The sequence below is a fragment of the Podarcis cretensis genome (genome assembly GCF_951804945.1).
Source record: "Podarcis cretensis genome assembly, chromosome: 16".
In the NCBI taxonomy this organism is placed as follows: domain Eukaryota; kingdom Metazoa; phylum Chordata; class Lepidosauria; order Squamata; family Lacertidae; genus Podarcis; species Podarcis cretensis.
The window spans coordinates 18,290,126-18,317,996 of NC_137186.1; the positions used below are offsets into that span (position 1 = coordinate 18,290,126).

Below are 27,871 nucleotides of genomic sequence, written 5' to 3' on the forward strand. Positions count from 1 at the left end.
GAACAGTAAATGTGCCCACGCCAGAACCCCCAAGACCAGCTCTTGTAATAGAGGTATTGCTGGAGCTGGCAAACGGACACCCACTAAAAGTGAAGGCGCTATTAGACTCAGGCAGCTCCTGCAACTTTATGAGTAAGGAGTTTGCAGCCGCACATCAGATACAGACCATTCCTTTAAAAAATCCCCTGCAGGTGACCACGATTGATGGGAGGGCGCTGTTGGGGGGAGAAGTAGACCAGCAGACTGTCCCCATGACAATGAGGGTGGCAAGACACACGGAACGGATAGCGTTTAATATAGCCACGTTGGGAGGAGCGCCCATCATTTTGGGGATGAGCTGGCTAGCGCTGCATGATCCGCTTGTGGGATGGCATCAGAGAGTGGTTTCCTTTGGGTCAGCACATTGTATGGGACACTGCACAGAAAAAGGGGGCCAAGTAGGCACTCAGGCCACGTTAGCAAAGATAGAAGCAATGGATCAAGGTAGGGTACCACGACAATATGCAGATTTTGCCGACGTCTTCAGCGAAAGGGAAGCAGATAAACTACCCCCGCACAGACCCTTTGACTGCCAAATCAACTTACTCCCAGGAGCGCAATTGCCAGTGGGCAAGGTGTATGCAATGTCTGACAGGGAGATGCAGGAGCTAAGGGAGTTTATTGACAAAAACCTCAAGCGTGGGTTCATCAGGGAGTCACGAGCGGTGGGGGGTAGCCCAGTGTTCTTTGTGGACAAAAAAAACTCGGACAAACCGAGATTAATTGTGGATTTCAGGGCCCTAAACGCAGTGTCCGAACCCGTGACTTTCCCTATGCCCAGAATCGATGACATTCTGACCCGGGTGAGAAAAGGGAAGATTTTTACCAAGCTGGACCTGAGGGGGGCGTATAACCTGATACGTATGAGAAAGGGAGATGAGTGGAAAACCACTATGTTCACCCCCTTGGGGGCATTTGAGTACTGCGTTATGCCTTTCGGCCTCCAGGCGGGTTCAGCAGTATTTCAATCATTCATGAATCACGTACTAGGACCATTGCTGTACAAGAACTGCGCTGCGTTCTTGGACGATGTACTGGTGTACTCAGAGGATGAAGAGCAGCATGTGCGAGATGTACGAGAGGTACTGAGCAAACTGCAAGAAAACCAGCTGTGGGTGAAACTGGAGAAGTGTCAGTTTCACACCAGGGAGGTGGAATTCCTTGGGTACCGGTTGTCGGACAAGGGGCTGGCCATGGATCCTAGCAAGGTGCAAGCGGTGCTGGAATGGAGGCCACCGAAAACTAAGAAAGATGTGCAGAGGTTTTTGGGGTTCGGAAACTTCTATCGGAAGTTCATCAAGAACTTCGCCCATTTAACAGCCCCCATCACGGATTGTCTCAGCAGTAAGAAGAAATTTGTCTGGACGGAAGAAGCGCAGCGAGCTTTCGAAAGTTTAAAGAGGGCGTTTGCTTCGGAAGAACAACTCTTACACGTGGATCTGCAGCAGCCGATGAGGGTGGAAACCGACGCGTCTGACAGAGCGGTGGGGGCCGTGCTCCTGCAGCCAGGAGCGAATACGTCGGAATGGAGACCGTGTGCCTTCTTTTCGAGGAAATTGAACAAGTCTGAGAGGAATTATACAGTGTACGACAGAGAATTACTCGCTGTCCACGAAGCGTTCAAGAGATGGAGACACCTGTTGATTGGGGCGCAACACAAGGTTCAAGTGCGGACAGACCACAAAAATCTAGAATACTGGAGAACAGCCCGAGTATTGAACCAGAGACAAGTAAGATGGGCGCAAGAGTTCTCCAAGTTCAATTTTGAAATTCGCTACGTGCCAGGGGCTGAGAATGTCAGGGCGGACGCTCTCTCCAGAAAACCTGAGTACTTGGAGGGGGAAGGAGGGGCGGAATAAAGACATATCATCTCAGAGGACCACTGGGTTTGTGGGGCGGCATTGGTGGGGCAAAGAGAACTGGTAGAGGGTATTGAAAACGATGAATATGCCCAAGAGAAACTTAGGGAACTCAGGGAGACAGGTGAGAACGCAGGGGGGTTTGAGGAAAAGAACGGAAAACTATATTACAAAGGGGCGCTCTACATACCAGGTGGGGAACTAAGAGGGCGGGTGCTTAAACAGTTGCATGACAGCCCCACGGCGGGGCACTTCGGGCAGCACAAGACCATGTGGTTGGTTACCAGGGAGTTTTGGTGGCCCAAGGTGCGGGAAGACGTGCGGGAGTATGTCAGGGGATGCGACAGGTGCCAAAGAGCAAAGGGAGAGAGGTTGGCGCCAGCAGGGTTATTAGAACCCTTACCCACCCCAGAAAGGCCATGGGAGATGGTATCCATAGACTTCATGACCGATCTACCGAGATCCAAAGGGAAAACCGCGGTCATGGTGGTGGTAGATCTACTAACTAAGATGTGCCACTTTATAGCTTGTTCACATGCAGTGACAGCGGAAGAAACCGCAAGGTTGTTTGTGGAGCACATTTTTAGGTTGCATGGCGCCCCCTTGAGGGTTTTGAGCGACAGAGGAAAACAATTTACTTCTAGGTTCTGGAGGAAACTAATGAGCATGTTGCATGTGGAGGTAAGTTTTTCCACCGCCAGGCACCCAGAAACAAATGGGCAAGCAGAAAGGGCAAACGGGGTTTTGCAACAATATCTGAGGTGTTATGTAAAGGACAGAGAAACTGATTGGGTAGACTGGTTACCTCTGGCAGAATTTGCCTACAACAACGCGGAGAACGTGTCCACAGGGATGAGTCCCTTTCTAGCCAATTATGGGTGTCATCCTCGGGCGTTTCCAGGAGAGGGCGGGGGAAGGTGGAGTGTACCTGCAGCGGAAAATTTTGTTGAAGAGATGGAAGCGATCCACCGTCAGCTCCAACTCAACTTAGAGAAAGCCAAAGAAGAATATAAGAAGCAAGCAGACAGAAATAGGAGGGAAGGCGAAACTATAAGGGTGGGTAACCGGGTGTGGCTATCCACCCAAGGACTGCCGTTCAAGGGAGGGTGTAAGAAATTGAGACCCAAACGGTTGGGACCCTTTGAGGTCATACAGCAGGTCAACCCAGTAGCATTCAAACTCCGATTGCCCAGTCACATGAAATTGCACCCAGTATTTCACAGGTCATTACTGTCGCCATACAGAGAGGGATGTGAGTGGGGGGAACATGAGAGGGAGGTCACCCGGACACCCGTCATAGAAGAGAGAGAACGCAACATGGATGTGGCAGGGATCATTGATTCCAGGTGGAAGGGGAATCAGGTGGAATACTTGGTAGAATGGGAGGGGGAGGAAGAGTCAGAAAACACATGGGTACCGGCAGAGGAAGTCAAAGACGAGATTTTAATAGAAACGTTTCATCGGCGTTTCCCAAGGAAACCACAACCAGTGGCAAGATTTAGGAGGGAACACTTCGGGACTACAGATGAGGAAGGGGAGTTTGAAGGGTTCCCAGAGTCGGGAGTGGAGGTGGAAACAGATTCCGACGAAGGAGAGGAAGAGGGGGAAAGAGGCGGAAGGCCGTGGTTAGAAGTGTTTGAATCCTCGGAGGATGAGGGGAGTTCCTTCCAGGGATTTCCGTCCTCGCCGCCAGTAAGAGAAGAGGCGGGAGGGGGTGAAGGGGGCCCTGGGGGGGAGGTGGATGTCAGGGAACTGCCATCGGAAGGACAGGTGGTGAGAAGGCTTCAGGAGAATAGGAGAGACACTTCTTCAGCAGAAGAGGGAACCAGTAGGGGGAGTGCGGGAGCTCCAAAGGAAAGGGAGTCGGAGGGGAGGCTCTGGGATACTTCCAGTGAGAACAGTGAGGAGGTATCAGGACAGCCTTTAAGGACCCCCACCCCCCGCCGGAAACTGTCACGCAGGGAATCCAGGAGGCGCATGTCCGTGAAACAGCTTTTATGTTGGAAACGTTTCCGCAAACGCCCACTGTCAGATTCTACCAGCGACTGAAGGAGCCATGCTGAAGGGCTCCGCTCAAGGCAGGGCTTCACTACACTGAGTGAGCTCTGAGGGATCCAGCTTCAACGCACAAGCAGCTCATTATCCCACCACAGTCTCTGAGCACAGATGTAGAACACAGCCATTGTTTCTAGTAGCCACTGACAGCTTTCTCTTCTATTGGTGGCCATTACTGCTTCCTGTGGGAAGGAGTTCCATAGCTCAGCTATGTGCTTCATGAAGAAGTCCTTTCTTTGATCTGTCCTGCATCTTCCAACAATCAGCTTCTAAGAGTTCTGGTGTTAAGAAAAAGGGAGAAAACCTTTGTGCTCAGATGCCACTTGGGCATCTAAAGTAAGCGCTGCATCTACTGGCACCTCCAAACCTGATCCCTAAGAATGTTCCTATTAACCTGGAACATTAAAAAAAAATTCCTTTTAACCTGGGACAAAAAAACCCAAAACCGATAGTGAAAGCCCAGGAAATCCTAATATGACTCAATGTCAACGCAGGCAAAGGGTGGTGACAGGGCGACCTCAGGCAAAAGTCAAGGGTGCTTTTATGCCTGGCTGAGATCACTGGTAATTTTTTAAAAGTTGAAAAGCAGATTAGAAAATTTATAAATAAAATAAAACAGTAAAACAAGTCAACACTGCAGAAGAGACACAAAGGTTATGTAGGGACATCCTATTTTCTGCTGGGGTGTGGCATGGACTGCCTCCTGCTCCCCCCCCCCCTCAAATTTTGATGTACGGAAACAGTTAAATCTTATTTTAACATAGGTGATGGGACTGTTTGTCCCTCCAATTCTCAGGAGGGCAGCAGGCTGGCTTAGGAGGGGGAGATAGCTCTGTCCACCAAAAGAACAGCTGTAGAGGAGTTGAGGCTGCTCCCCCCCCCCCCAGGTCTGCCTTGCTATATGCGGCAGCCCTTGGAGACAGGCCCTAAACAGCAATTGGTCCTACTGGTATCAAACGTGAGCTGGGGTTGGGGTGCAAAACATCTGGAGGGCACCAAGTTGGCAATAGCTGCTTCAGAAGCACCCCAAGATCAAACTGCCTACTACCTCCTTCTCAGACGCTAACTCACACAGACTGTGCCGAAAGGAGCTATGGAGATGCGCATTATTCCTTGTCACTAGCTTAGAAGAGACAGAACTTAACCATTCCTAGCTTATATATCTCTTAGAAGCTGGAGCTGGCACTTCATAACTGTCCATACACTGAATAGGCAAGGGGAAATCTTATAAAATGATGCCATTTACAGTACAGACGAGAAAAGCGTGTCTGGAAAAGATCAAGCAAAGCCTCAAACAATTGTGCCTTGGCGGAGGGTAGCAGATGGAACGGAGTGAAAAAAATTTATGCTAAAATTCTTCAAGCTAAGAATTCATTCCTACCTGTTTCAAGTGTGTGTGTGGACCTCCCCCAAATTTCTTGAATATCTCACATCCAGGAGCTACAACTCCCTACAACCAACCTCCTGACCCACAGATTCTTAAATGCAAATGGCCCCACTGCCCTCTTCTGCGGCTCTAGTTGCACTGAAGGTAGCTCTATGAATGACTATTAGACACTGAAGTTAAATGGAGCCTCCCTATATCAGCACAATATACTAGATTTGGAAGACAAACAACAGGCAGGGGAGACTGGCCTGTGTCCCAAGGAGGCAGATGACAGCATACATATAAATAAATGAAGTCATACTGCATTTACTGTAATAAAGCATACGGCATTCATTATAATATTTTATTGTTGCGTTTTAGATGGTTTTGAAAAATGGCTTCCATTGTGTTTCACTTTGGACATGATGAATTGATGGGAAAAGCCTATAAAAGGTTTAGCACTGCATAATCCCTTGAGAGCGTTACTTATTCGTTTTTGGGCTAATCAGAATTAAATTCCTACAAATGTGGCCAGGAAGACATCAGTGCTATGAGGAGATGTGTTCTGGTGGTGGGGTGTCATTCCAAATGCATTGCAGAGAAAAGTTATCTCTGAAACAGCTCTGCGAACTGCGAGCCTTACAATTCAAATTATAAATGGAATAAGCAAAATAACTTAAAAGCTTTATGCTTTGCAGATGAGGAGGAATAAAATATTGGAATGGCAACTAGTGCAGCTATATTTCTGCTCCTTGGTTAATTGGCACCGAGTGTGTGAGTGGGAATTGGATGCTTCTGACTACATAACAATTGATTTTAATTCAAAGGGCAAACCATAGATTTAAGCACACATGCACGCACACCAGAGGAATCTTGCATGCTTGAGTTCAGATGCGGGTACGTTGGATCTGATGCGTATCTGATTGCATCTGATGGATGCCTGCAGTTCCTAAAAACAGGGATATCCTAGAAATGTGGTGGAATTCCCACTGACAACTGAGATCATTGGGAGAAAAAGCAGGAAAGTCTGCAGAAATGAAAGGACGGGTTACTCTCTCTCTCTCTCTCTCTCTCTCTCTCTCTCTCTCTCTCTTTGCAGCATGGACAGCCTTTTCCAGAGGGGGGCAGCACTTATTCCTTATTATCTGATCAGAAACTGTCCGCATTGCTAGAGATTCCTGGAGAGCTTCAGTTCTCAAGCATCTCTGCTCAATTCTTTGCATCCTACGTCTCTCTCTGGGGATTAACAAAGGACTCTGTTCTCTCCCTCATCAGCAGACTTTTCTCCAAGGTGGTCAATCAACAAAATGATTTTTAGCTGATGGATCTGGGTTTTGGCCAGTTACTCAGTTAATAATCCATTTTATTTAAATTTCCCTCCCCTCCTCTCCCACAATCCAAGTACAGATGCCTTTTGAGGTCTTGAAAAGAAGTGTGAGGGTGTTTATAATTCAAAAAGGGAGGGAGAAGCTGCCACTTGCAATTAGACAGCCTTCTTTCTTCAAAACCTGAACGCTATTGATTCGCACGAAACGTTTTTTCAGCAATACAAACAACGGAACAGAAGAAAAAGAAGACCAGATCGATAGATTCATAAAAGAGGAAGCAGATCTGCACAAACAAATGAGGATTTATGAGCTGTAACATGGCTGAAAGAAAATTTTGGGGGAAATAAAAATAAAAATTAGTCTGTCAAAATTATTTGATGCTCATCGGATGGAGTTGCAGCTGAACATGCCCTGCCAATGGTGATGCAGTGGTGATAACGTCAACAAGGTCATTGGAGACCAGGGTTCAAATCCACCACTCAGCCATGAAGCTCACTGGGCGACCTTGAGCTCAGTTGCTGCCTCTCAGCCTGACCTACCTCACTGGATTGTTGTGGGCATTAAATGACAAAGGGGAGAACCATGCATACCATGGAGTTCCTTGGAGGAAAAGATGGGATGCAATTGCAGTAAAATAAATATTGGAGGAGAGGACAAGTGAGTAATGGTGGTTAAAGCCCAATGTCAATGTTTTTCTTCCTGGGCACAGCAGTGCAGGATAAAGAGAGACTGAAATACAGACAAATGCCCTTAACTCACAGCTCAATTAAAATGAGGGGCGTGCTGGCTGGGGCTGCTGGGAATTGAGGACCAAGGCACCCAACTGGGGAAGGCTGAAGCAAAGATTTAAAAAACCCTGGAATTTTTGGATTTATCTGCCTTAACCACTAGTCAACACTCCCTCAGATTCCGCCCTCCTTTCCCATAAGAATCTAGGAGTTGTCAGGGCTCAACCTGAGGTCTCTCCTCAGAGGGAGGAGCAGGACCCTCTGGCAGATCCCCACAGGGTCAGTGATCCCCGAGGGGCCAACAGATGATCCAGATCTCTCTGCTTGAGGACCAGCTCCAGCATCATGGGTTCCTGGCTGGTTCTCAGATCCCCTCCCCACAAAAAAACTCCTACCCCAGAGCAGAGGGAATGGTGAGTCAGGCAGAAAGGTGAAGGTTGACTACTCAAGAGGAGGGGAAAGTGCACGGAAGCATCATAAGAACATATGAAGAGCCTGCTGGATTAGGCCAATGGCCCATCTCGTTCAGCTTCCTATTCTCAGAGTGGCCAAAGAGATGCCCCAATGGGGAAGCCCAACAGCAGGATTTGAGCACAAGAACACTCTCCCCTCCTCTAGCAACTGATATTCAGAAGCATTTCTGCCTCCAACTGATGAAGCAGAGCACAACCATTATGGCTAGTAGCCACTGATAGTCTTCTCCTCCAGGAATTTGCCCAATCTTCCTTTTAAAGCCATCCAAGTTGGTGGCCTGCAGGAGTGAGTTCTATAATAGTATAACTATATGCAGCACATAGTTAAACTATGGGACTCCCTCCCACCAGAGGCAGCAATGGCCACCAACTTGGATGGTTTTGAAAGAGGATTGGGCAAATTCACGGAGGAGCTGGAGACTATCAATTGCTACTAGCCTCTTCTGGGAAGCCCTCAAGGAGGACCTGAGCTCAACAGCACTCTCCTCACTTGTGGATCCCAGTAAGTGTTGAGTGGAGGCAGAAAATAACCATTGTGGCTGGTAGCCACTGGCAACCTCATCCTCTGGCCTTCAGCCAGGGGGACTGGCAGGAGGGATGGAACAATCTCTTGCCAACCAGCTTATTCATCTGCATGGAGTTTCCAGTCACATTGTGGCGACCAGGAAAGCTGCTGTATACAGAAGAGCTGGAAAGACTTTCCTAATATCAGCAGTGATACAAAGCAGATGCACAACAAATATGGCCTTATGTTATCCAAAAGAGATTGTCGGTGAGAATGATCTGGAGGCACCCACAGATTTAATAGCACCAAAATGTTATTTCTTCTTACTGGCTGAAAACACACAAAAAAGAGTTACCCGTGTTGTCAGAGGGGTTCAAAAGGACCTCGCCAATGGCATGTATGGCTAAGAGCACAATCCTGCACATGCTTGCTTGGAAGTAAATTCCATTAAGTTCAGAGGGAATTACTCCAAGTAAAGTGTGTCTGATATAGCCTCAGTGGCTATCCAAGTGGACATGCGCTCCAAGTTCTGTCCATTCTTTATTGAGAGTCACCATGCACAGGATGAAATTTTCCGGGGGGGGGGGGGACGACTTACTTTAGAAAGAAACTTTGCAAGATTGCAATTTTGTTTTGTTTTTAGCCACGTTTTGGAGTAGCAAGGTAATGTTTGCCTCTCTCTGTTTGTGTGTGTGCTTTAAAGGAAGAAAGAAAACAATAGGTGCAAAGATTAAAATGTGTGGGCCTCCCCTTTCCGCAGTCAAAAGCCCCCTTCCTCGGCCTAGATCTAAAAATGAGGACCCCTTTCCACCCTGCTCCATATGGACCCCATCGCTATCCCCCACCAATGCCCCCCCTCGGCAATCCCGCTTCCTAGCAACCGGTCTCCCAGGACAACCGGGATGAGGACCAACTTGGTACCAGCTGCTCTTTGATCCCTCCCCCACTTCTCCTGGTAGGTTGCAGCCTGGGGGGGGGGGGAGTTGCCTGGTAATCTGAAATCCAGACTTAAAAATGTGTGTGTGGGGGGGTGAGCACTCTTTTTAAAGCACAAAGGGTAGAATCGGACGTGAAAACAATGCGGATTTCCTTTCCTGACACAATGGGGCTGCCTGCCTCCCTGCCCTGGTTACTGAGAGGCAAAGGTTTTCCCAAAATCTGGCTCTTGGGTAAGGTGCTCCATCACTCTTTCTGCCTCTGCATCCTGAGAAGGAAGCGGGGAGACTCCATCCCAGCTGCTTCAAAGACCAGGCACAGGCAACTCCCTCCCCCCAACCAGAGCTTGGGTAGGAGGAGCTTCAGGCGCTGGAAGGGGAGGGGCCAACCCAGCGGAGCCGTCCGCTCTGGAGAGCTAAGGCTGCTTCAGTCCGGAGGGGTGGGGTGGCGTCTGGGGGAAGAGATTTGATGGAGAGGCCAAACTGAAAGAACCCTGCTTGCAAACTGCTGGCTGGTCCCCTCCCAGCCCCTTGCCGGACCGCCAGGAAGGCAGGCAGAGAGACAAAGAGCCTCTTGGAGGAGGACCCAGGAGGACCGGAGGAAAAGAAGGGCGGTGGATCTGCAGAAGAAACAGGATCTGGGGACGCCCTGAAGGGGTGTGCAAAAGGTCGTTGTTCCTGGAAGGGCCCTGGGAGTCTCTGAAGGCGCCAGGAATTAGATCCCACGTTCTGCAAAGGCAGAAAACGGCGGGCTTCAAGAAGGAGGGAAGGACAAACGGAAATCCAGGATCTAATGCCCTGGAGATGTCCCAACCCCAAAGGTTCTCGGGGTCTGAAATCCAAGGCAAAAGATCTAGCACCGAATGGCCTGCCCACTAGGAATCCAGTAGGGTGGAGGATTAGAACCCGGAACTCCAGAGGGCACAGAACTGGGATATAATCTGGAACTGTCAAAGACTGGGCAGCTAGAAGGGCAAGAAGCTAAAGGGTGGGTGGTGGAATCCCAGCCTCTTGGCTGGACCAACGAGCTCAATTCTGGAATTTCCGGGGTAAGGTGTTTTTTTAAAAAACAAACAAACAAACAAACAACCCCCCCTCTGGATTCTTCAAGAACTGTGGATCTAGAACTAAGATCCAGAAAAGCAAGGGAGATATCAAGATCAGAAATGGACCATGTAGAACCTGGAACGGGCCTGTCCTGGGAGATCTAGAACCTTGGAATGAAGAAATCGAAGGGATCTAGACTCATCTGGAAACAGAGAGCTGAGAGGCATGGAACCCAGGAGTCCTGAGGGGTGAAGGGGGCCTGGAAGGAGAGTGGGGTGCATTCAGGGTCCAGGAACAGTGACCAGGACACAGGAGCTGGAGGGCAAAGCAGACTGAGCCCAGGCATTTGATTTGGGCATCTGGCGCCTTGGGAGGACCTGGAGCCTCCGAGCCCAGGAAGGGTCAGAGGCAAGGTGGCCCAGCCTGAGTCCTGGTGAGCGAAAAGGGTCAAAGAGCAGAGACCCTGGGAGCAGAGAGCACCCCGAGTCACAGAGAGCTCCACTAACAGCGGCATCTTGATGAGGGTGGCACGGATGCCCTCTCCCATGTCTGCCTGAGTGCTGCAGCATTTCCTGAGTCTGATTCCTTTCGCTGGGGGGGGGGGACCGACGGTGGGGGGGAAGGATGTTCTGCTGCCTGCGTCTCCGATGCCACCTCCAGCCACGCTGAACTTTTGCTTGCCACGCAGCAGCAGCAGCAGCACCAGCCACCGTGCAGGCGAGGGGGCTCCGCTGCAGTTGGGCCCCCCTCCATGGCACCCAGAGGAGCAGAGGGTTCAAGGGGCACCTGGGGGCCGCGATCCGGCCAGGAGAGCCTGAGCGAGAGGCAGGGGGCTCAGAGAGGCGGGGAGATGGAGCAGGATGGCCGCGGCTGCTCTCTGGGCCCCTGAGACACTGAGCAGAAGGTAAAAAGGCATCTGGGGCGAATGGATGGGGGGGGGACAGAAATGTGATGTGTGTCTGTGTGTTGGGGTGTGTGTGTCTAGCTGAGCTTTGTGGGAAGTTGGGTTAGGCAGTGATGGCTCCTGGAGGGGGGGGGGGTTGTGGAGTGACTAATGTCCTGCAGAGAGGGACTGCAGAGTGTTTATTTAATTTTGGGGAGGGGGAGAAAACCACAAATGGGGTGCGCTGGTCTTCGGAGGGTGGGGGGAGGAGAGCCCCCTTTTAGCTGTCTCTGCCTGTTACAAACCCTGGAACGGCTTCCAGAAAAGAAAAAGGAATCTGATCTCCGAAAGCTCTTTTTCTCCCACTGAATCTCCTTTCACCCCTCACCCTTTTCCTTACCCATAAAGTTGCATTGTGATGGAAATGGTGGGGGTCCCTCTCCCCACTCCTCTTTTATTCTTCTCTGACCTTTGTATTTCCATCTTGATTAAAATCAGAGCGGGGTGCCCTTCCAGTGGTGGAAAGCAGATGCTCAGTGGCAGGAAGGAGGTGGTGAAAGGGATCAGCCAGCTTCAAATTATTCCACCTCTATTGCATCCTGCCCTGGCCACTTGCCCCCCTCTTCCTGTGGCACTAGTAACAACCCCCCCTTCTCTGGCCATCTGCAACCTTTCACCTGCACCAGCGCAGAGGCAGCGGCTGCTCCTGACTCTGCCACTAGGAGGCCCTGTTGTGCCCGGCAGGGCCAGGCTCTCCAGCCTGGAGCAGAGAAGGGAGTGCCCTGGGGGAAGGGGGGGGGGCGGAGAGGAGAGAGAGAGAAAGCGGGGGGGGGGGGGAGAGGGAGGGAGAGATGGAGGTAGATTTGTCATCTGCTGCATCAACAGACAGGCAGAACCAAGCGCAGCTCCAAACGCAGACTAAGGTCTATATTTATGTCTGGGATTTGGATTTCAAGGTGGGGTGGGGGCACCCTAGCGCTGGCAACAAAGAGCTCAGGTGTTCTGGTTGCCAAACTGAGCATGGGAACATAGGGAGCTGCCTTCTGCTGAGGGTCAGGTCAGCATTGTCTACACTGGCTGGCAGCTGCTCTTAAGGTTTCAGAGAGGGAGTTTCTCTCCCTGGAGACACCAGCAGGTATTGAACTCAGGTATGGTCCTTTCCCTAAACTTGCATCACTTGTCAGCTGCCAATGATCCCCAAACACCACCCCCACCATCCTGACTCCCTCCAACCACTAGACCACGTTGCCTTCCCTGAGCTGAGGAAGCAGGGGTGCAGGTTGCTCAGCCTCCATTGCTTCAGCTGACCATCTCCTAAAAGTCTCTTGCCAAACAGCCCAGTCCCTAGAGGCAACCATCCCGGCTCTCTCTAACCTTTTGCTTTCGTTTCTTAACCCGGAGCTAGGAGCAGAACCCAGGAGTCCTGGGGGCCAGTGACAGTGACCACACCAGCTCCTTGCTCTGAGCTGGAGGCTAGAAAGGCCTTGGCGGCTGACTTCTCCCCCCAACCAACCACCCCTCCCCGCCCAGAGACATGAACACCTTCCAGCAGTCTCCATTTCCACAATGCCCTTTAATTCTCACTAGCCTGGGGAGATCAGAGGGATTTTCTTCTTCTTCTAACAGAGTTATAAATTAGGTGGCACTCCAGTCTTCCTTTTTCACCTTGACCCTGCCCTTCCCTCCTTTCCCAGCAGCGCAGGATTTAGGGCAGCTTGGGCAGCTCCCTGCATAGGGCGCCAAGCCAAGGGGGCACATAATAATAACAATAATAACAACAACAACAACAACAATACCTAGGTTTATACGGGTTCCTACTGAGGAGACCCATTAAAAAGGAATCTGTACCAAAATGAGTTATTATGAAATTAAGAAATATTGAAGGGTGAGGGGTGCCAAATTTTGTCCTCGCTCAGGGCGCCATATTACCCACGTCCGCCCCTGTTCCCTTACAGAACTGGAGGCAGAACACAGATGCATTTGGAGGGGGGCTCTTGCTGAGCCTGGTGTTGAACTGGCTGCTCTGGTTTGGTTCCCAGGCTTCAGGCAGGGACAGGACTCCTTCCCATCATATGTTAGCTGAATAAAAGTCCCCCCTCCCACCTCTGCAAGAGAGCAAGGGGAACATAGGAAGCTGCCTTATACTGAATCAGACCACTGGTCCATCTAAACTAGTATTGCCTGCAATGACTGGCAGCAGTGGCTCTCCAGGGAGTCTCTGCCAGCTCTACCTGGAGATGCCACTGTGGACTGAACATGGGACCTACCGCATCAAGGCGGATGCTCTACCACTGAGCTACAAAAGAAAAATTCTAGTCCTCATGGTTCTGAATAAAGGACCAATTTAAATAGCAACAGGGGAAGACACTTTATACTGAATGAGGCCATTGATTCATCTAGCTCAGTACTGTCTGCACTGACTGGCAGCAGTTCTTCAGGGTTTCAGGCAGGGATCTCTGCCAGCCCTACCTGGGGATTGAACCACAGGAGGTTTTCTGTATGTAAGGCAGATGCTCTACCTCTGATCCAGCCCAATCACTTTCTAGATCCGGCCTGGAGACGGTCCAGGAATCAACATGTTTTTACACGAGTAGAATGCGTCCTTTTATTTAAAATGCATCTCTGGGTTCTTTATGGGGCATAGGAATTTGTTCACCCCCCCCCCCAAATATATAGTCTGGCTCCCTACAGGTCTGAGGGACAGTGGACTGGCCCCCTGCTGGAAAAGTTTGCTGACCCCTGTTCTAGTCTAGCATCCTGACCACAAACAGCCCATCATATGGTTTAGGAAACAAGCACACATATGCTAGGCATGAAGTCAACAGCCCCTCCCCTGCTGTTCGCTCTTTCCCAAAGCAACTCTTCTTCTGAGGTAGACAGTCTCTGGACATGGAGGTTCTATCTAACTTCTGCAACAAAATAGCTGTTGATAGCCCTCTTCAACTCCTTGGGATTTAATCTCTTCCCCTTTAAAAGACACTGCATCTTGGAGCAGTGAGTTCCACAGGTAGTAATTTGTTGGGATGGTTGAGGCACGCATACGGCTAGATGGAACATATCAATGAGTTGCTGCATGCATGAGACACTTCGTCATCTAAGCTGCCCTTCTCTTATGCAAAAATACGCACAAGTATAGACATTTATAGGTCCACAGCAAACCCCTCTGGCATCTCCTTGGCTCCAACTATCCTTAGGACTGAGGAAACACACAAAAAGGGTGGGAGGAGATGCCAAATCTGCACATCTGCCGGGCATCTCACAGAGCATTGCTGCAGGGCCAGATACCGACTCTTGAGCATCGCAGCAGGCAGAGACGAGAGGCTGTTGCTGCGTGGGGTGCCTAGCAGGCAGGAACAAAAATAGGTGCAGCATCTCTTATAAGTCTGGCTTCTTGAAGCGTAGGAAGTGTGAAAACTTTTGAATGATGAAGGGCTGTCTTCCAGCCATGTGAAGAAGAGCTCTGTGTCGCCTGGGAGGTGTGTGCCACACTGGCACAAGTGTCCTACACTGGCCAAGATGGGTTCGGGAACAGAGATGACCTGCCCAGACTGGTGTTCCTCATAAGAACCTGTTGAATCAGGCCAATGGCCCATCTAGTCCAGCCTTCTCTTCTCACAGTGGCCAGCCAGATAGATGATGCGTGTGGGAAAACTGCAAGCCCAGTACAGTACCTATGAGGCCTGGCTCATGAATGACCTGGCACCTAGTACTGTTTCTCCACACCTGATCACACTCGACTGCCATCTTGCTTTCTAAGGAGGGTGATGACCTGAAGCAGAGGACAGAGCATCACTCTGTCTATGCTCAGAGGTTCCCTCTATTGCTCTGCCTTGACCCTGATGAACACTCTGGCTTTCCCTCTTCTGCCTGCCTTGCAGATGTTAGCAAAGAGATGAACAGGGGGGGGGGGGAGTCCCAGCAGGGTTGAGGGTTCAAGTCTCAGAGAGCACATACTTTCGCTCAGTCTCTTTTAGCTTTATCTGCCCTGCCATCTTTTGAGCGCTGAGACAATACAGAACCTTTAATCCCTCCACCTGGCCAGCAATTTGCAAAAGGTCTCTGGAGTTGTCACCTCTGGCGTGCCTGACCCCTTGGCCACCTGCGTTCTGGGAAAGCAGCTAGTGCAGCCTGCTTTCAAGCACATATGTGGGAACACAGCAGGTCTCCCCTCCCATTTCGACCATGGAAATAAGAGTCCCCTCCCTCCCCCACATTTCAGACCAATGACGTCTTAATCCCACCAACCACTGTGTGCTCTGCTCATTGACTCTCGTGTAATTCATCTTCCACCAGCTGAAAGCCAGGAAGGCGCTTAATCCAAACAACAAAGGTATATTAGAGGGAATGAATGTTTCTCTCCCTTCCCCCACAAAAATATCTCTGCAGTTCAAGATAAACTTCAGCAGCTGTAGCTGTGGATTGTATGCTGCCTTGGTGTGGTGTAGTGGTCAGAGTGTCAGACTAGGACCCAGGAGACCAGGGTTCAAATCCCCTTCTCGGCCACAAAGCTCATTGGGAGACCTTGGGCCAGTGCCCGCCTCTCAGGCTAACCTACCTCACAGGGTTGTTGTGAGGACAAAATGAGGAGCCACCACTTCCAGCTCCCTGGAGTAAAAGGTGGGGTTTAACTGCAATCAATCAATCAATCAATCAATCAATCAATCAATAGGATAAAACTAAAATGATGTGCATGCATTGACATGAAACAGAGAAAGTAACTCCCCCAGCTTTTAAGATTTAACATCTAGAACAGCTTTCCCTAACCTGGGGGGTTTCCAGATGTTTGGCCTAAGAACATTAAAACATAAAATCCAGCCTTGCTGGGATCAGGTCAGTGGCCCATCTTGGCTAGCATCTTGTTCTGACAGTGCAAGTGGGATCTGAGCATGAGAGCACTCTCCCCTTCTGTTGACTCCAGCAACTGGTATCGAGAAGCATTGCTGCCTCTGACCATGGAAGCAGAGCCATCATGGCTAGCAGCCATTGATAGGTAGCCTTCTCCTCTATGAAACCACACAGGCTACCCCTGCTTTAGATGGTAAAATATATTACTTTACAGAATCATACGAGTTGGAAGGGACACCACGGGTCATCTAGCTCAACCCCCTGCAATGCAGGAATCCTTGAGTGGGCTCAAACCACCAACCTTCTGGTTAACTGCCAGATGCATTGACTATTAACTTCAAAATGTGCCAAGCCTCCCCTTTCCACGAGGCCTGTGTTTGCTGACCCCTTGTGCCCCTTCTGTTGAGTGGGGCTCTGCAACAGTGACCCTGGATCCTGCCCTGATGGCACCCCACATTCTGTCTGCTGTTCCCATATCCAATCTTTCCCTAGTATGACCAAGAAACAGGACGTAGGATGCAGCTGTGCAAATGAGGTGGCTTTTTATTATTATTAAATTTATGAAATGCCTTTTCCCAGCAGATCCCAGAGCAGGTTATAATAATTTAAAATCCAGATGTGCGAAGAGTTAAAATGTACTACACTCACAGGAATTGGCGGATGGCTGTTCCTGAAAGTGTGCGCCACAGAAGTCAACAGCTGCGTAGTGAAGGGGCCCAGGGGCATCTCTGTGGAGAGGCAGTTCTACAACTTAGGGGCTGCCACAGAGAAGGCCTTTTCCTGGAACGCCAGCACCCCAAATCCCTGAGAGCGGTGGAACAACCAAGAGTGGCCCACTCTGTTAATCTCAGCACGGAGGGTGTCTATAGGGAAGGAGGCTATATTTCAGGAATTTTGGACTTGAGTTGTTCAGGGCTTTTAACACTAATGCGAGCAGCTTGAATTAGGCCTGAAACTGTTTTTAAACGGGGGTAATATAACTTGAGAGCTGAAGTGAGTAATCTGACCACTGCATATCCATCAATCTGTGACAGACATTTTTGTGCAATATAATTTGCGCTTTGATGAAGATCCTCTAGTGCTCTCCCCTCCCCAAACCCTGCTTTCCATCTATCTCTCCTTTTCTCCTTACTCAGGCTTTCCTTCTTATTTGATTATCTCTTCACTGGGCATATGGAAATATGGATGGTGGTTCGATGTGCAAAAGATTCACTTCTCTCTATATCAAATATATATTAATGACTGGGAGGATTTGAAATAACAAGGGCTGTGTCAAATGAATGTTGGGGGTATTAAATGGGAATGAAAATAATGTTTTTAAAATGTTTAAAATTAGGAATATACTGAATTGTAGGAAGCTGCTTTATACTGATTATACTGATTTATACTGATATAACCACTGGTTATTTTGATTATTTAATTTCTATACTGCTTAATATACAGGGGATTTGCTGCTTACTCATGGGTTATGTTCCAGGCTGCAGCATGTGTCACTGGGATGTACAAGAGTGGGGATTCCCCCACCCTGCCCTCGCTCCATTCAGCCCCCACCCTGCCCCATTTCACTGCCAAAAACGGTGCACATGTGTGTGGTCATGCGTGACCCAAAGACATGCAAAGGGGGGTTTCCTGTGTTCAGGTATCACCTGCATTAAAAAAATATCTAACCGGTGTGCAAAAAACTAAAGTAACAACAGCAACTTTTAAAAAAAAAGTTGCAAAAACAAACACATATAAAAATGCTACATTAAAACAAAGTTACTAATATATAAAAATCTATTATCAATTCCTTTTCCTTCTAACACACCCTCCCTCTCAGCCTCTGGGTTCTCCCCCAGGATCCAAACAAACTCTCAGCTCACCCACGAAAGTCACACAATGAGACGAGTTCCAGGAAACAGGAGACATCACCCTAATTTCTAAGTCTGCACTTGATTTTTATGGGCAGGCCAAAAGTGGATGGTACTTCCTCAGCTGTGTCCCATTCAGCTGCACTCTCCACACACCCAGTTCTAGGTACAGCAGGTTTGTTGAATTTCCCAGCAGGTCCAGAAGATGGGAAAAAGGCTCCCTGCACTCTCAGCTCTTTCGTCACCCTCTGCCCTCTCCTCCTCCACCTGCTGGACCAGCTAGCATGGTATTGTCTGTACTGGCTAGCAGTGGCTCTCCAGGGTTTCAGACACAGGGCTATCCCAACCCAAACTGGAGATGCCAGGCACTGAACAAGGATAGTCTGTGTTGATAGCAGATGCTCTACCCACCACATCATCTCTGTCATCTTAAAAAGCTTCTGGTCCACATGGTTCTAAATAAAGGCTGGTTTAAATGGAAGGCTGTTTTCTACCGAGTCAGACTGCTGGTCCATCTAGCGCAATATCACCTACACTAACTGGCAGTAGCTCTGAGATTTCAGCCAGGGTTTCCTCCCAATCCTACACTGAGATGCTGGGGACTGAACCTGCTCTGCAAATGAGCTACGGCCCTGCCCCAAATTAATCTGATGCACTGGCAAGTACGCTCTGCAATTAATAACAAATGTAAACAATCATGTACAAACATGTATAAAAAAGAGAAGAGATAGAATTAGATTAATAGACTAGAATGAAGGAATGAAGAAAGGGAGCAATTTGCCACCTGACATGAAGTCCTCTCTGAGTCCCCAAATTCCCACCTCATGCCATCATCAAGCCAACCTTCTTTCTTTATTCTTATGTTTAAAATGTATTTTTTATTAAATCCTTCCAACATATAACATAAATATGAATAACGAAATATCCTGCGCTAACCCAGAAGCTAATGTTTAGGCAATACATGAGGAATAGTCAAATAAAGTTCTGATCCCAAACTACTATTTGTATGGCAGGTGATAAACAGTTCAAGTTAACCAATAGAGTTTATGAGGCGAGTCCTCTATTTTCAGTTTTAGCCATGTACATAATAAAGTTGTGCCATTCAACAGCGATGAGTCTTTGTGCTTCAAGGCTTTGCGCTTGTTTTATCCTGGGATTCTTCCACAAGTGCTGTTTTGTACCGGTTTGTCATACAAGCCCCTTCTAAGTTCTTCCAGTATCTCATTCTGATGAGTCTGAAAGGACCTATTAACACTATAGACTGCAAGTTAACCTTGCTTTCTGCGAAAAGACCCAGCTTCGGATATATAGGGCTTATCCGCACTTCCTCTTGTCCTACCGCTTTTCTCTGGGGAAAGCCGCTCTTTAGCGCTCAATCGGAGCAAATGGCAATTCAGGATTTCTCCGGATTGATGTTTGCTCCAATTTAGCGCTAAAGAGTGGGTTTTCCCCGGGAAAAAAGCATGGCAAGGGGTAAACCACCCAGACCTATGCCCAGAAAGTGAAGACCAAGTGGAAAAGCGCTTGGATCCAGGCTTTCTAAGCATGGGATGAGTGGAAGTGTGGACAAGCCCTTTGAGATGTTTTGTCTGGTAACTGCTTTTATTTCATTTCCTCCTTCTCCAGGGCTTGCCAAGCCATCTACCATGGAAAGCCTGCTGCTGCTGCTGGTCCAGCTGCTGATGGTGGGACGTGCGTTGGCCCAGGTCGAGGGCTGTCCCTTCCACTGCGTGTGCCAGAATCTCTCTGAGTCGCTCAGCACCCTCTGTGCCAACAAGGGCCTGCTCTTCATCCCACCCAACATTGACCGCCGGACGGTGGAGCTGCGGCTGGCCGACAACTTCATCCAGGTGGTGGAGCCGCCCGACTTCTTGAACATGACGGGCCTGGTGGACCTGACCCTGTCGCGCAACACCATTGACACCATCCGCCCCTTTGCCTTCGGTGACCTGGAGAGCCTCCGCTCGCTCCACCTGGACGGTAACCGGCTGACCCAGATCCAGGAGGAGGCCCTGCGTGGGATGCTCAACCTCCAACACCTCATCCTGAACAACAACCAATTGGTGGACATCTCGGTGGCCGCCTTTGACGACTTCCTGATGACCCTGGAGGACCTGGATTTGTCCTACAACAACCTGCACCGGGTCCCCTGGGAAGGGATCCAGGGGATGCTCTGCCTCCACACCCTCAACCTGGATCACAACCTGATTGACTTCATCATGGAAGGGGCCTTTGCCGAGCTCTACAAGCTCTCTCGCTTGGATATGACCTCCAACCGCCTTTACACACTGCCCCCCGATCCACTCTTTGCGCGCTCTCAGGTTGGGGTCATCAGCCCGACCCCATACACCTCCACCATTGTGCTCAGCTTTGGCGGGAACCCCTTGCACTGCAACTGCGAGTTGCTGTGGCTGCGCCGCCTGGTGCGGGAGGACGACATGGAGACCTGTGCCTCCCCTGCGCAGGTGGCGGGCCGCTACTTTTGGTCAGTCCCTGAGGAGGAGTTCACCTGTGAGCCGCCCCTCATCACCCGCCACACCCACAAGCTCTGGATCTTAGAGGGCCAACGGGCCACCCTGAGGTGCCGGGCCATTGGGGACCCCGAGCCAGTCATCCACTGGGTCTCCCCTGATGACAAAATCATGTCCAACTCCTCCCGGACCATGTCCTTCCGCAATGGCACGTTGGACATCTTGGTGACCACCATCCGGGACGACGGGGCCTACACCTGCATTGCCATCAATGCTGCAGGGGAGTCCACGGCTACCGTGGACCTCAAAATCATCCCCTTGCCTCACCGGGGGAATGGCAGCATCACTGTGCTACAGCAGGACCCGGGCTCCTCCGACATTGCCACTTCGGCCAAGACGTCGGCCAATGCCAGTGAGGGGGGCTTCGAGAAAAGGGTGGAGGTGTCCGATGTGACGGCCAGCTCAGCGCTGGTGCGGTGGGTGGCTGACAAGTCGGCCTACGCCGCCTGGATGTACCAGATCCAGTACAACTGCACCGTGGATGACACTCTCATTTACAGGTAAGGTGTCTGCGACCGTGCCGCCTGGGACTGTGATCCCAAGGAACTCTTGTTATGCCTCTCAGCTGCTTTCCCCTTCACTGGCTGCCAGGTGGGCCCAGGGACCAAGATTTTACTGTTTCCATCTGTGAGCAAGAGGTTTCTGGCACTTCAAATTATAATTTTGTTCTCCCAAGACCCTCATGAAGCCAGCCTCCTGGATTATTGTGAACTCCAGCTGCTCACTGCTGGGCTCAGATCCTCCTTGTGTGAGCTTCCCAGGAGAGGCATCAGGATGGTCACTGTGGGAACAGGATGCTGGCCTCTGGTCTGATCCAGCAACCAGGCTCTCTTCTGTGGTCCTTCCTCTTTTGCTCCTTTCCCAGGTGGAGAGCAGCAGAGACTGGCTCAGAGTAGCAGGGACAGAACTTCATCCAAGCCTCTGGATGCTGCTCATTCCAGGGAGCAGCTCTCATGCTGTCACCTGAGCCACTCTGGAGTGATTTTCCATAGCCGGAGCCAACATCCCTAGGCCTCTTTAAGATTAGTAGCTAACCAAGGTTGTTGCCCACAGCACAGGAAGCTGCCTCATACAGAGCTAGACTGTTGCTCCATGGAGCTCAGGATTGTCTACACAATCAATACACAGGGAGTTCCAAAGTGTAGATTCTGCCACACTAAAAGACTGAGCTCTTACAAATGTGGAACAGTATTATGTGGCACCTATAACACTGCCAGTTCTGCTGACTGAAGTAGTCGAGTGGGTGCATACCAGGTTAAGGCAAATTGGTCCCAAGTTCTTAAGGGTTTTATTTACTAATAGCAACACCTTGGCACACACATTTCAATAGGCCAGGGTCACGGAAGGCTGCAAGAGGCCATTTCACATTTCCAGAGGCTGATAACAGGTTTCTCGGGAGTGAACCTGCTGGAATTAAGTCCTGCTTTAAAAACGGGAAGCAAAACTGTGCAAAGAGAGGGTTGTTGATCTGCTCTGCGATCTTCATTTTCAACCAGTTCCAGCAACACCACCATACCTCCTCCCTCTGGCCTTCCTCCGACAATCCCTCTTTTTAAAGTCACTTCATGTGGTCAGGGAAGTCAGGAGAGTGTTAGGGCAGGAAGCAATGCTAACGGGACCCTGGGGAGATGTTGTCAGCCTGGGCAGTTACAGGCAGCATGAAATATACATGGGTTGTGAACAGCTCAATGCCCAAGACACATGACAAAGAGCATCTGCTGTACATGCTCCAGGTTCAATCCTCAAGGGCATCTCCTGGAAGGGCTGGAAAAGACCCCATGCCTGGAAATCCTGGACAGCCACTGCCAGTCAGTGCATAGAATACTGAAGATATGTGGACCAGTGGTCTGACTCTGTATATAAGGCAGCTCTCTATGCCACCTGGCTCAGTTGAACAGGAGGTGGGAGACAGGGATTCCCCCCCCCCATTGGAGGCTGCACCCCATTTTCATCCAAAAGCATGAGGCCATTTGAAGTCCACTGTCTTTTGTTCCTGGGAGCTCACAGTCCAACTTTTACACATGTTTACTCAGAAATAGGCCCCACTTTATTCATAGGGGCTACTTCCAAGCAGGGCTGCACTCTTAACTTTTAAATAAATGGTGTTCGTTGCTTGGGTACGCAGACAGCCCAACACAAACTTGTCTGCTTAGCTGGCCTAAGTCTGCAGCACAGAAGGCTGTTTGGACAAAACTTCTGCACTGTGTTCCAAGGTCTTATTTAGTTGCAAAACAATGCATTTAATTACTGCAGAAACCAATTAGTACACACACTTCTCGGGAAATATATGAATTCCATACTGGGAGACTTGATTGAAATGAACTGATTTAAACCAGCAATTTTCTAGGTAATACTAGCTATTTTATTTATTTAAAAGCATTTATAAACCACTTAATTATTTTTTTTAAAAAAACCTCTAAGTGGTGTACAAGAACAAACAGCATCATTAACACAAAAATGCAACCTAAAACCAATAAAACAGCAGCATGAAAGCAAAGAACAAGAAATAGAACAGGAATGCAGGGGATTCAAATACATAAATCAGGGTCTAATGTGATGCGTCAGGGAAAGCATGGACAAAAAGGGTTGTTTACAAGACCTCTGAAGCAGCTGGTGGCTGTTGCTTCACATGTGGCAGAGGGAAGGCCATTCATAGTATGGGGAAAATGATGGAAAATGCCCCTTTTTGGGTCACTGTAGGGTGCAGTGTCAGAAGGAGAATTTCCCTAGATTTCTAAGAGACCCTAAAGGGTCTTCCAGGTAACCTGAAATCATAAGTTATTATTGAAACTAGTTTGCTCTGCAACAAGATGGCAAGGGAGAGAACTGTGCTTCCTGACATGTTTGTTTTTTACATGCAAGGAGGTCACCCCCACAACTTCAGAAGACCAAACCTGCAACATCCCCTGTAACTGCAGCCTGGAATGTGCATTTTATTGGGATGTTTGTTTCAGGGCTTGCATCCTCCCTGGTTCCTCACAATGGTTGATTTGGTGATCTAATCTGGATTTGAATTTGTACTTTAGCAAGTGTGTGTGTGTGTGTCTGTGAAGCATGACCAGTGACAAAGGCCACAGGCTCAAGACTCTTGTCACTGAAACAAATCAATTACAACACTGACAAGATTAGGAGCCTGTATGCAGGCAAACACTGAGAGATGGGGAAAGCAAACAGAGCCTGGCTACTGCATCAGGCAGAGGTGGCTCAATACAACCCAGTATTGTACTCCGCTTTCCACACAGGTCAGCCAGAGGCCTTAGGAAAGGAATCCTACAAGCAAGGAAGGACAGCAGCAGTCCCATCGCCCTGTTTCCAACGGCTGCCCTATATTGACTGCATTACAGTAGTCTGATCTTGAGGTTGCTAAGGCATGGATAGCAGTGGCCCAGTCTACAGTCTATGCGACTTCCTGGGGCGCAGCATCCCCAAGAATCACCTCCCAGAATGCTCTCTGCCCTCACGATGTAAGAGAGTGCCACTGCTGCAATGTAAGAGCCAGTGTGGCATAGTGGTTAGAGTACCTGGGTGGGTCCATGAGCTCAATCACTGTCTCTCAGCCTAACCTACCTCACAGGGTTGTTGTGGGGATTAAACCATGTAGGCCACCTTGAGAAAATAACTGCCTCCTGATGCATCCCAGGGTCTCTGCTTGTAAGCAGGGTGGGGGTGGGGGAGGTTGGTGATGGAAGCCGGGGGGGGGGGGGGCTGGAGGTGGGAAGTGGGAAGGTGAATTGAGTTTAGAGGTGGAGGGCAAAATGGTTTTGAGAAATGCTGGTTTTGAAGTCTGAGGCAGGGTAGCCTTAATCGCCACAGGTTTTTTACCCATAGGGGGTTGGACTAGATGAACCCTGGGGATCCTATCCTAGCCTACAATTCTACGACATGCACAAATATGCATTCCTGAGAAGCAAAATGACCACACACAGATTTGCAACAGGCACCAACATTCAGTGCTTTCTTCTCAGGTTGTGCTCCCTGTGGAGCAACAGCTTGGCTCTCCTCCTCCCCTCCCAAAGTCCCCTGAGCACCCTCTCCTGCACCCCCCCCCACTGCTCCCGGATCTGGTTTTGGCAGCAGCTGGGGCCTGGGTACACCCTTGTGGCACTCTGAGCCCTGACAGCTGGATCCTCCCCCCCAGGGCTCAAGCCTAGATCTGCCACAGCACACTGATGTGCATTTGTGTGCAAGGAGGAGACAGACAAGGACATTTTTCCCAGGTTCCATTCAACTTAAAAATGAACATGACATAAGAGCGTAAGAAGAAGAGAGCAGCTGCTGGATCATGCCAGTGGCCCATCTAGTCCACCATCTCACTGTGGCCAGCCAGATGCCCGTGGGAAGGACATGAGCTCAAGCCCTCTCCCTCCCTGCAGTTTCCTGCAACTGGTCCTCAGAAGCATTATTGCTTCTGATTGCAGAGGCCACCACCATGGCTGGTGGCCATCAATAGCCCTGCAGTCACTCGCCTTGCCTCTGAAGTGGAAAGGGCACCCTGACTTTCCATTCAGGATGGAATTCATGCCAGGGAAACCTGGGGAAGTCGGACAACTTTGCCCAACCTGGTGCCCTCTGGATGTTTAGGGCAACAACTCACACCAGCGCCAGTGTGATACGGCTGTGCAAAAGATCTGGAGGTTGCCGGTTTGGGAAGGCTGCCTTTTGACTTGCCTGTTGAGGCCAGGCCAGAGGATCAACTGAGCCTTCAATGCTGCTTCCGTTCATCTGGCTCTAAGGACAAGGCAGTGAGGTGGTTGCCTTGGGCAGCAGTTCCTGTGGGGCCATCTTCTTGCTGTCCCCAAGTTCCAACCATTTCCATCTGCGGGAGGAGAGATATGTGCGCCTGACACCCCCTCTACTGGCCACCCTTAGCTAGCCTGTTGCCACCAGGACAGGGGAGGAGTCTATCGGGTCACTAGTGCTGAAATTACATCCTGCTGGCTCCTGTAAGTGGAATGGGGAAAGGAGAAGCCTTCTTGTCCCTCAGCCTCAGGCAACAAAATGTCTTGTGAGAGGGGGCCCTGGCTACACCAGACTGGAGTTCCTGTCTGCAGGAACTGCCAGGCTGCATCCCAGGGTCTGGGAAGACCTAGGAACCTCCTACAGTCTGCCAATCCACCTGCTCCTGTGCCCTTGCGGGGAGATGAATGCAAACATTAAGGTTTTCCTTGCTTTTGTACTTACGATGAATTGCATCTATCGTCTTAATGCCCATATTCCCAGTGTGGAGAGATGTTCTTTGGAGCTCTACCAATCCTTCTGTGTCTTAACTCCTCTGAGCACTTTGGTGTCATCAGCAAACTTGGCTCACTTCTTACTGCTAATGCTTTCAGGTACAAGTGAAAAAGCCGAAGTCCCAATATTGAAACCCTTGGTGGGGGAGGACCCTGTTTTTCTACATTCCTTGGGTGCGAGCTGTCCATTTATTCCCAATCTCTTTTTCCTGTTCCTTAGTTAGTTGCAGACCTGCAAGAGCTAAATTTAGCCAGGTGGCTTTGGTGAGGCAGTTTGGCATATTCCATACAGACTGGAGGGAAGTATATTGAGTTTCACTTGCAAAAAAACCGCAGAAGGGAATGACAAGGTGGCAATAAAGGCCTGGTAGCTCAAGAGATTGGGTAGCTTTAACAGAGTGTTGGGCTAATTCATGGAGGAGAAGGCTATTGAGGGCTCCTAGCCACAATGGCTATGCTCTGCCTCCACAATTGGAGCCAGCAATGCTTTTGAATACCAGCTGCTGGAAACCACAGGATGGGAGATTTGCTTCTGTGCTCACGTCCTGCTTGCGGGCTTCTCATTGGGGCATCTGGTTGGCAAATGGGAAAACAGGATGCTGTACCTTTCTGATCCAGCAAAGGTACTTCTCATGCCCTTCTGAGATGCCTACTGACGCCTTCTCTCCCCCTCTCCGCAGGATTATCCCTGCCACCAGCCGGCATTTCCACCTCAAGCACCTGGTGCCCAGCGTGGATTACGACCTGTGCGTCTTGGCCATCTTTGATGACGCAGCCACCTCCCTGGCAGCCACGCACCTTTTGGGATGTGCCCAGTTTGCCACACGGGAGGCCTACCCGGACTGCCACTCGCTGCACGCTCACTTCCTGGGCGGGACCCTGACGGTGATCGTAGGGGGCATCATTGTGGTCACCTTGCTGGTCTTCACCGTGGTCATGATGGTGAAGTACAAGGTGTGCGGCAGTGCCCATGGCAGCCTGCCCAAGGTCACCAATGTCTACTCGCAGACCAACGGTGGGCACCCCAACGGCCTGCTCCCCCTGCGAACGCCCCCCAAGGAGCGGGGCCCCAAGCACCGGCGGGTGCGGGCCAAGGCTGCTCAGCCTGAGCGCAGGACGGGAGACAGGGTGGGGGGAGCAGCGTGGGGGCCCCCCAGCACCCCCGCCAAGACCAAGCGCAGCAACTCCCTGGACATGGGAGACGTCTCCTCCAGCTCCTGCTACAGCTACGCCAAGCGCCTCAGCTTCATGTGGACCAAGCGCAGCCAGTCGGTGCACGGGATGCTGGCTCAGTGCGCGACCTCCGAGGGTGACGCCAAGCGCCTCGGACCCTTCCTCAATGCGGACGAGCTGGAGGAAAGCGTGGTATAGCGTGCATGCCCCCTGGGCTGGAGGAGAGATCCTGCGTGCGCCACAACCCCACCCTTGTGCGTCTGGCAGTGGGCATCGGGCGGCAGTCGACACCTGGATCACAGCTGCTGATGGCAGGGTGTGTGTGCTTAAAGGAGAGCCCCTCGTGCCGCGACTAAGGTGGGGGTGTTTCTGGCTGTGTAAGAGGCCTTGGCCTGGCTTGGGGACCAAAACAATAGAGGCTAAAGGCTTGAGCCCAGCTCAGGAGTTCCAGCAACAACAACAGCCTGACTCCCTGCTGGACTTTCTCCTGGGTGGTGGGGTGGGGGAGGGCGTGGTTGATCGAAGGAGAGCTGCTGCTCCGAATTGAGGGACCTGACCTCAAAGGGAGGGAATGTTGTTTTGTCCAGATTGGCAGGAGATTAATTAATCGGAGCTGAAAATGGTGGCGTGTCCGTTTCGTGAGGTCGGGGACATGTAAATCAATTGCTCTGGATGGGGGTGGTGTCCTTTTTTTAAAAATAATAAGTTGCCAAAAGAAAGGAAAAGAAGAAGAAGAAGAAGAGAGAGAAGAAAAAGGAAGGCAGAAAGAGGAAAGAATTCTGTTAAAACAACCCCCAAATTAGTCAGTGTGTGGAAGGCAGGAGATTAAATAGGAAAGTGAATATTACGGACAGGTTTGTGTACAATCTGTTCTAAAATAAACCCCCAGGGTGGGTACAGGTTAAGAAGGGGAAATCAAAATGCCACACCAAGTTAAACCAAAACTCTGTACCAAGGAAAGCTGGAATTCTGCAATGTGTATAAATGGGAAACATTTGCATAGATCTGCTTATTATTATTATT

At 50.1% G+C, this 27,871-nt stretch overlaps 2 protein-coding genes across 12 annotated transcripts in view; one reads left to right on the plus strand and one right to left on the minus strand.

The window, feature by feature from the left end:
* PC (pyruvate carboxylase) overlaps positions 1-27,871 on the minus strand; it is a 263,520-nt gene that overhangs the window by 30,311 nt on the left and 205,338 nt on the right. The window lies entirely within an intron of this gene.
* On the plus strand, positions 9,386-27,850 carry LRFN4 (leucine rich repeat and fibronectin type III domain containing 4). The gene is made up of 3 exons (XM_079957873.1): positions 9,386-11,239; positions 19,540-20,944; positions 26,356-27,850. The coding sequence occupies exons 2-3, from the start codon at positions 19,560-19,562 to the stop codon at positions 27,044-27,046; spliced, it is 2,076 nt and encodes a 691-aa protein (XP_079813999.1). The 5' UTR covers positions 9,386-11,239; positions 19,540-19,559; the 3' UTR covers positions 27,047-27,850.

Excerpts from the sequence above, each read along its gene's own strand:
- LRFN4 (XM_079957873.1), top strand. The coding sequence starts at position 19,560 with ATGGAAAGCCTGCTGCTGCTGCTGGTCCAGCTGCTGATGGTGGGACGT. Across the intron at positions 20,945-26,355 it reads GATGACACTCTCATTTACAG|GATTATCCCTGCCACCAGCC; the intron begins GTAAGGTGTCTG and ends CCCTCTCCGCAG.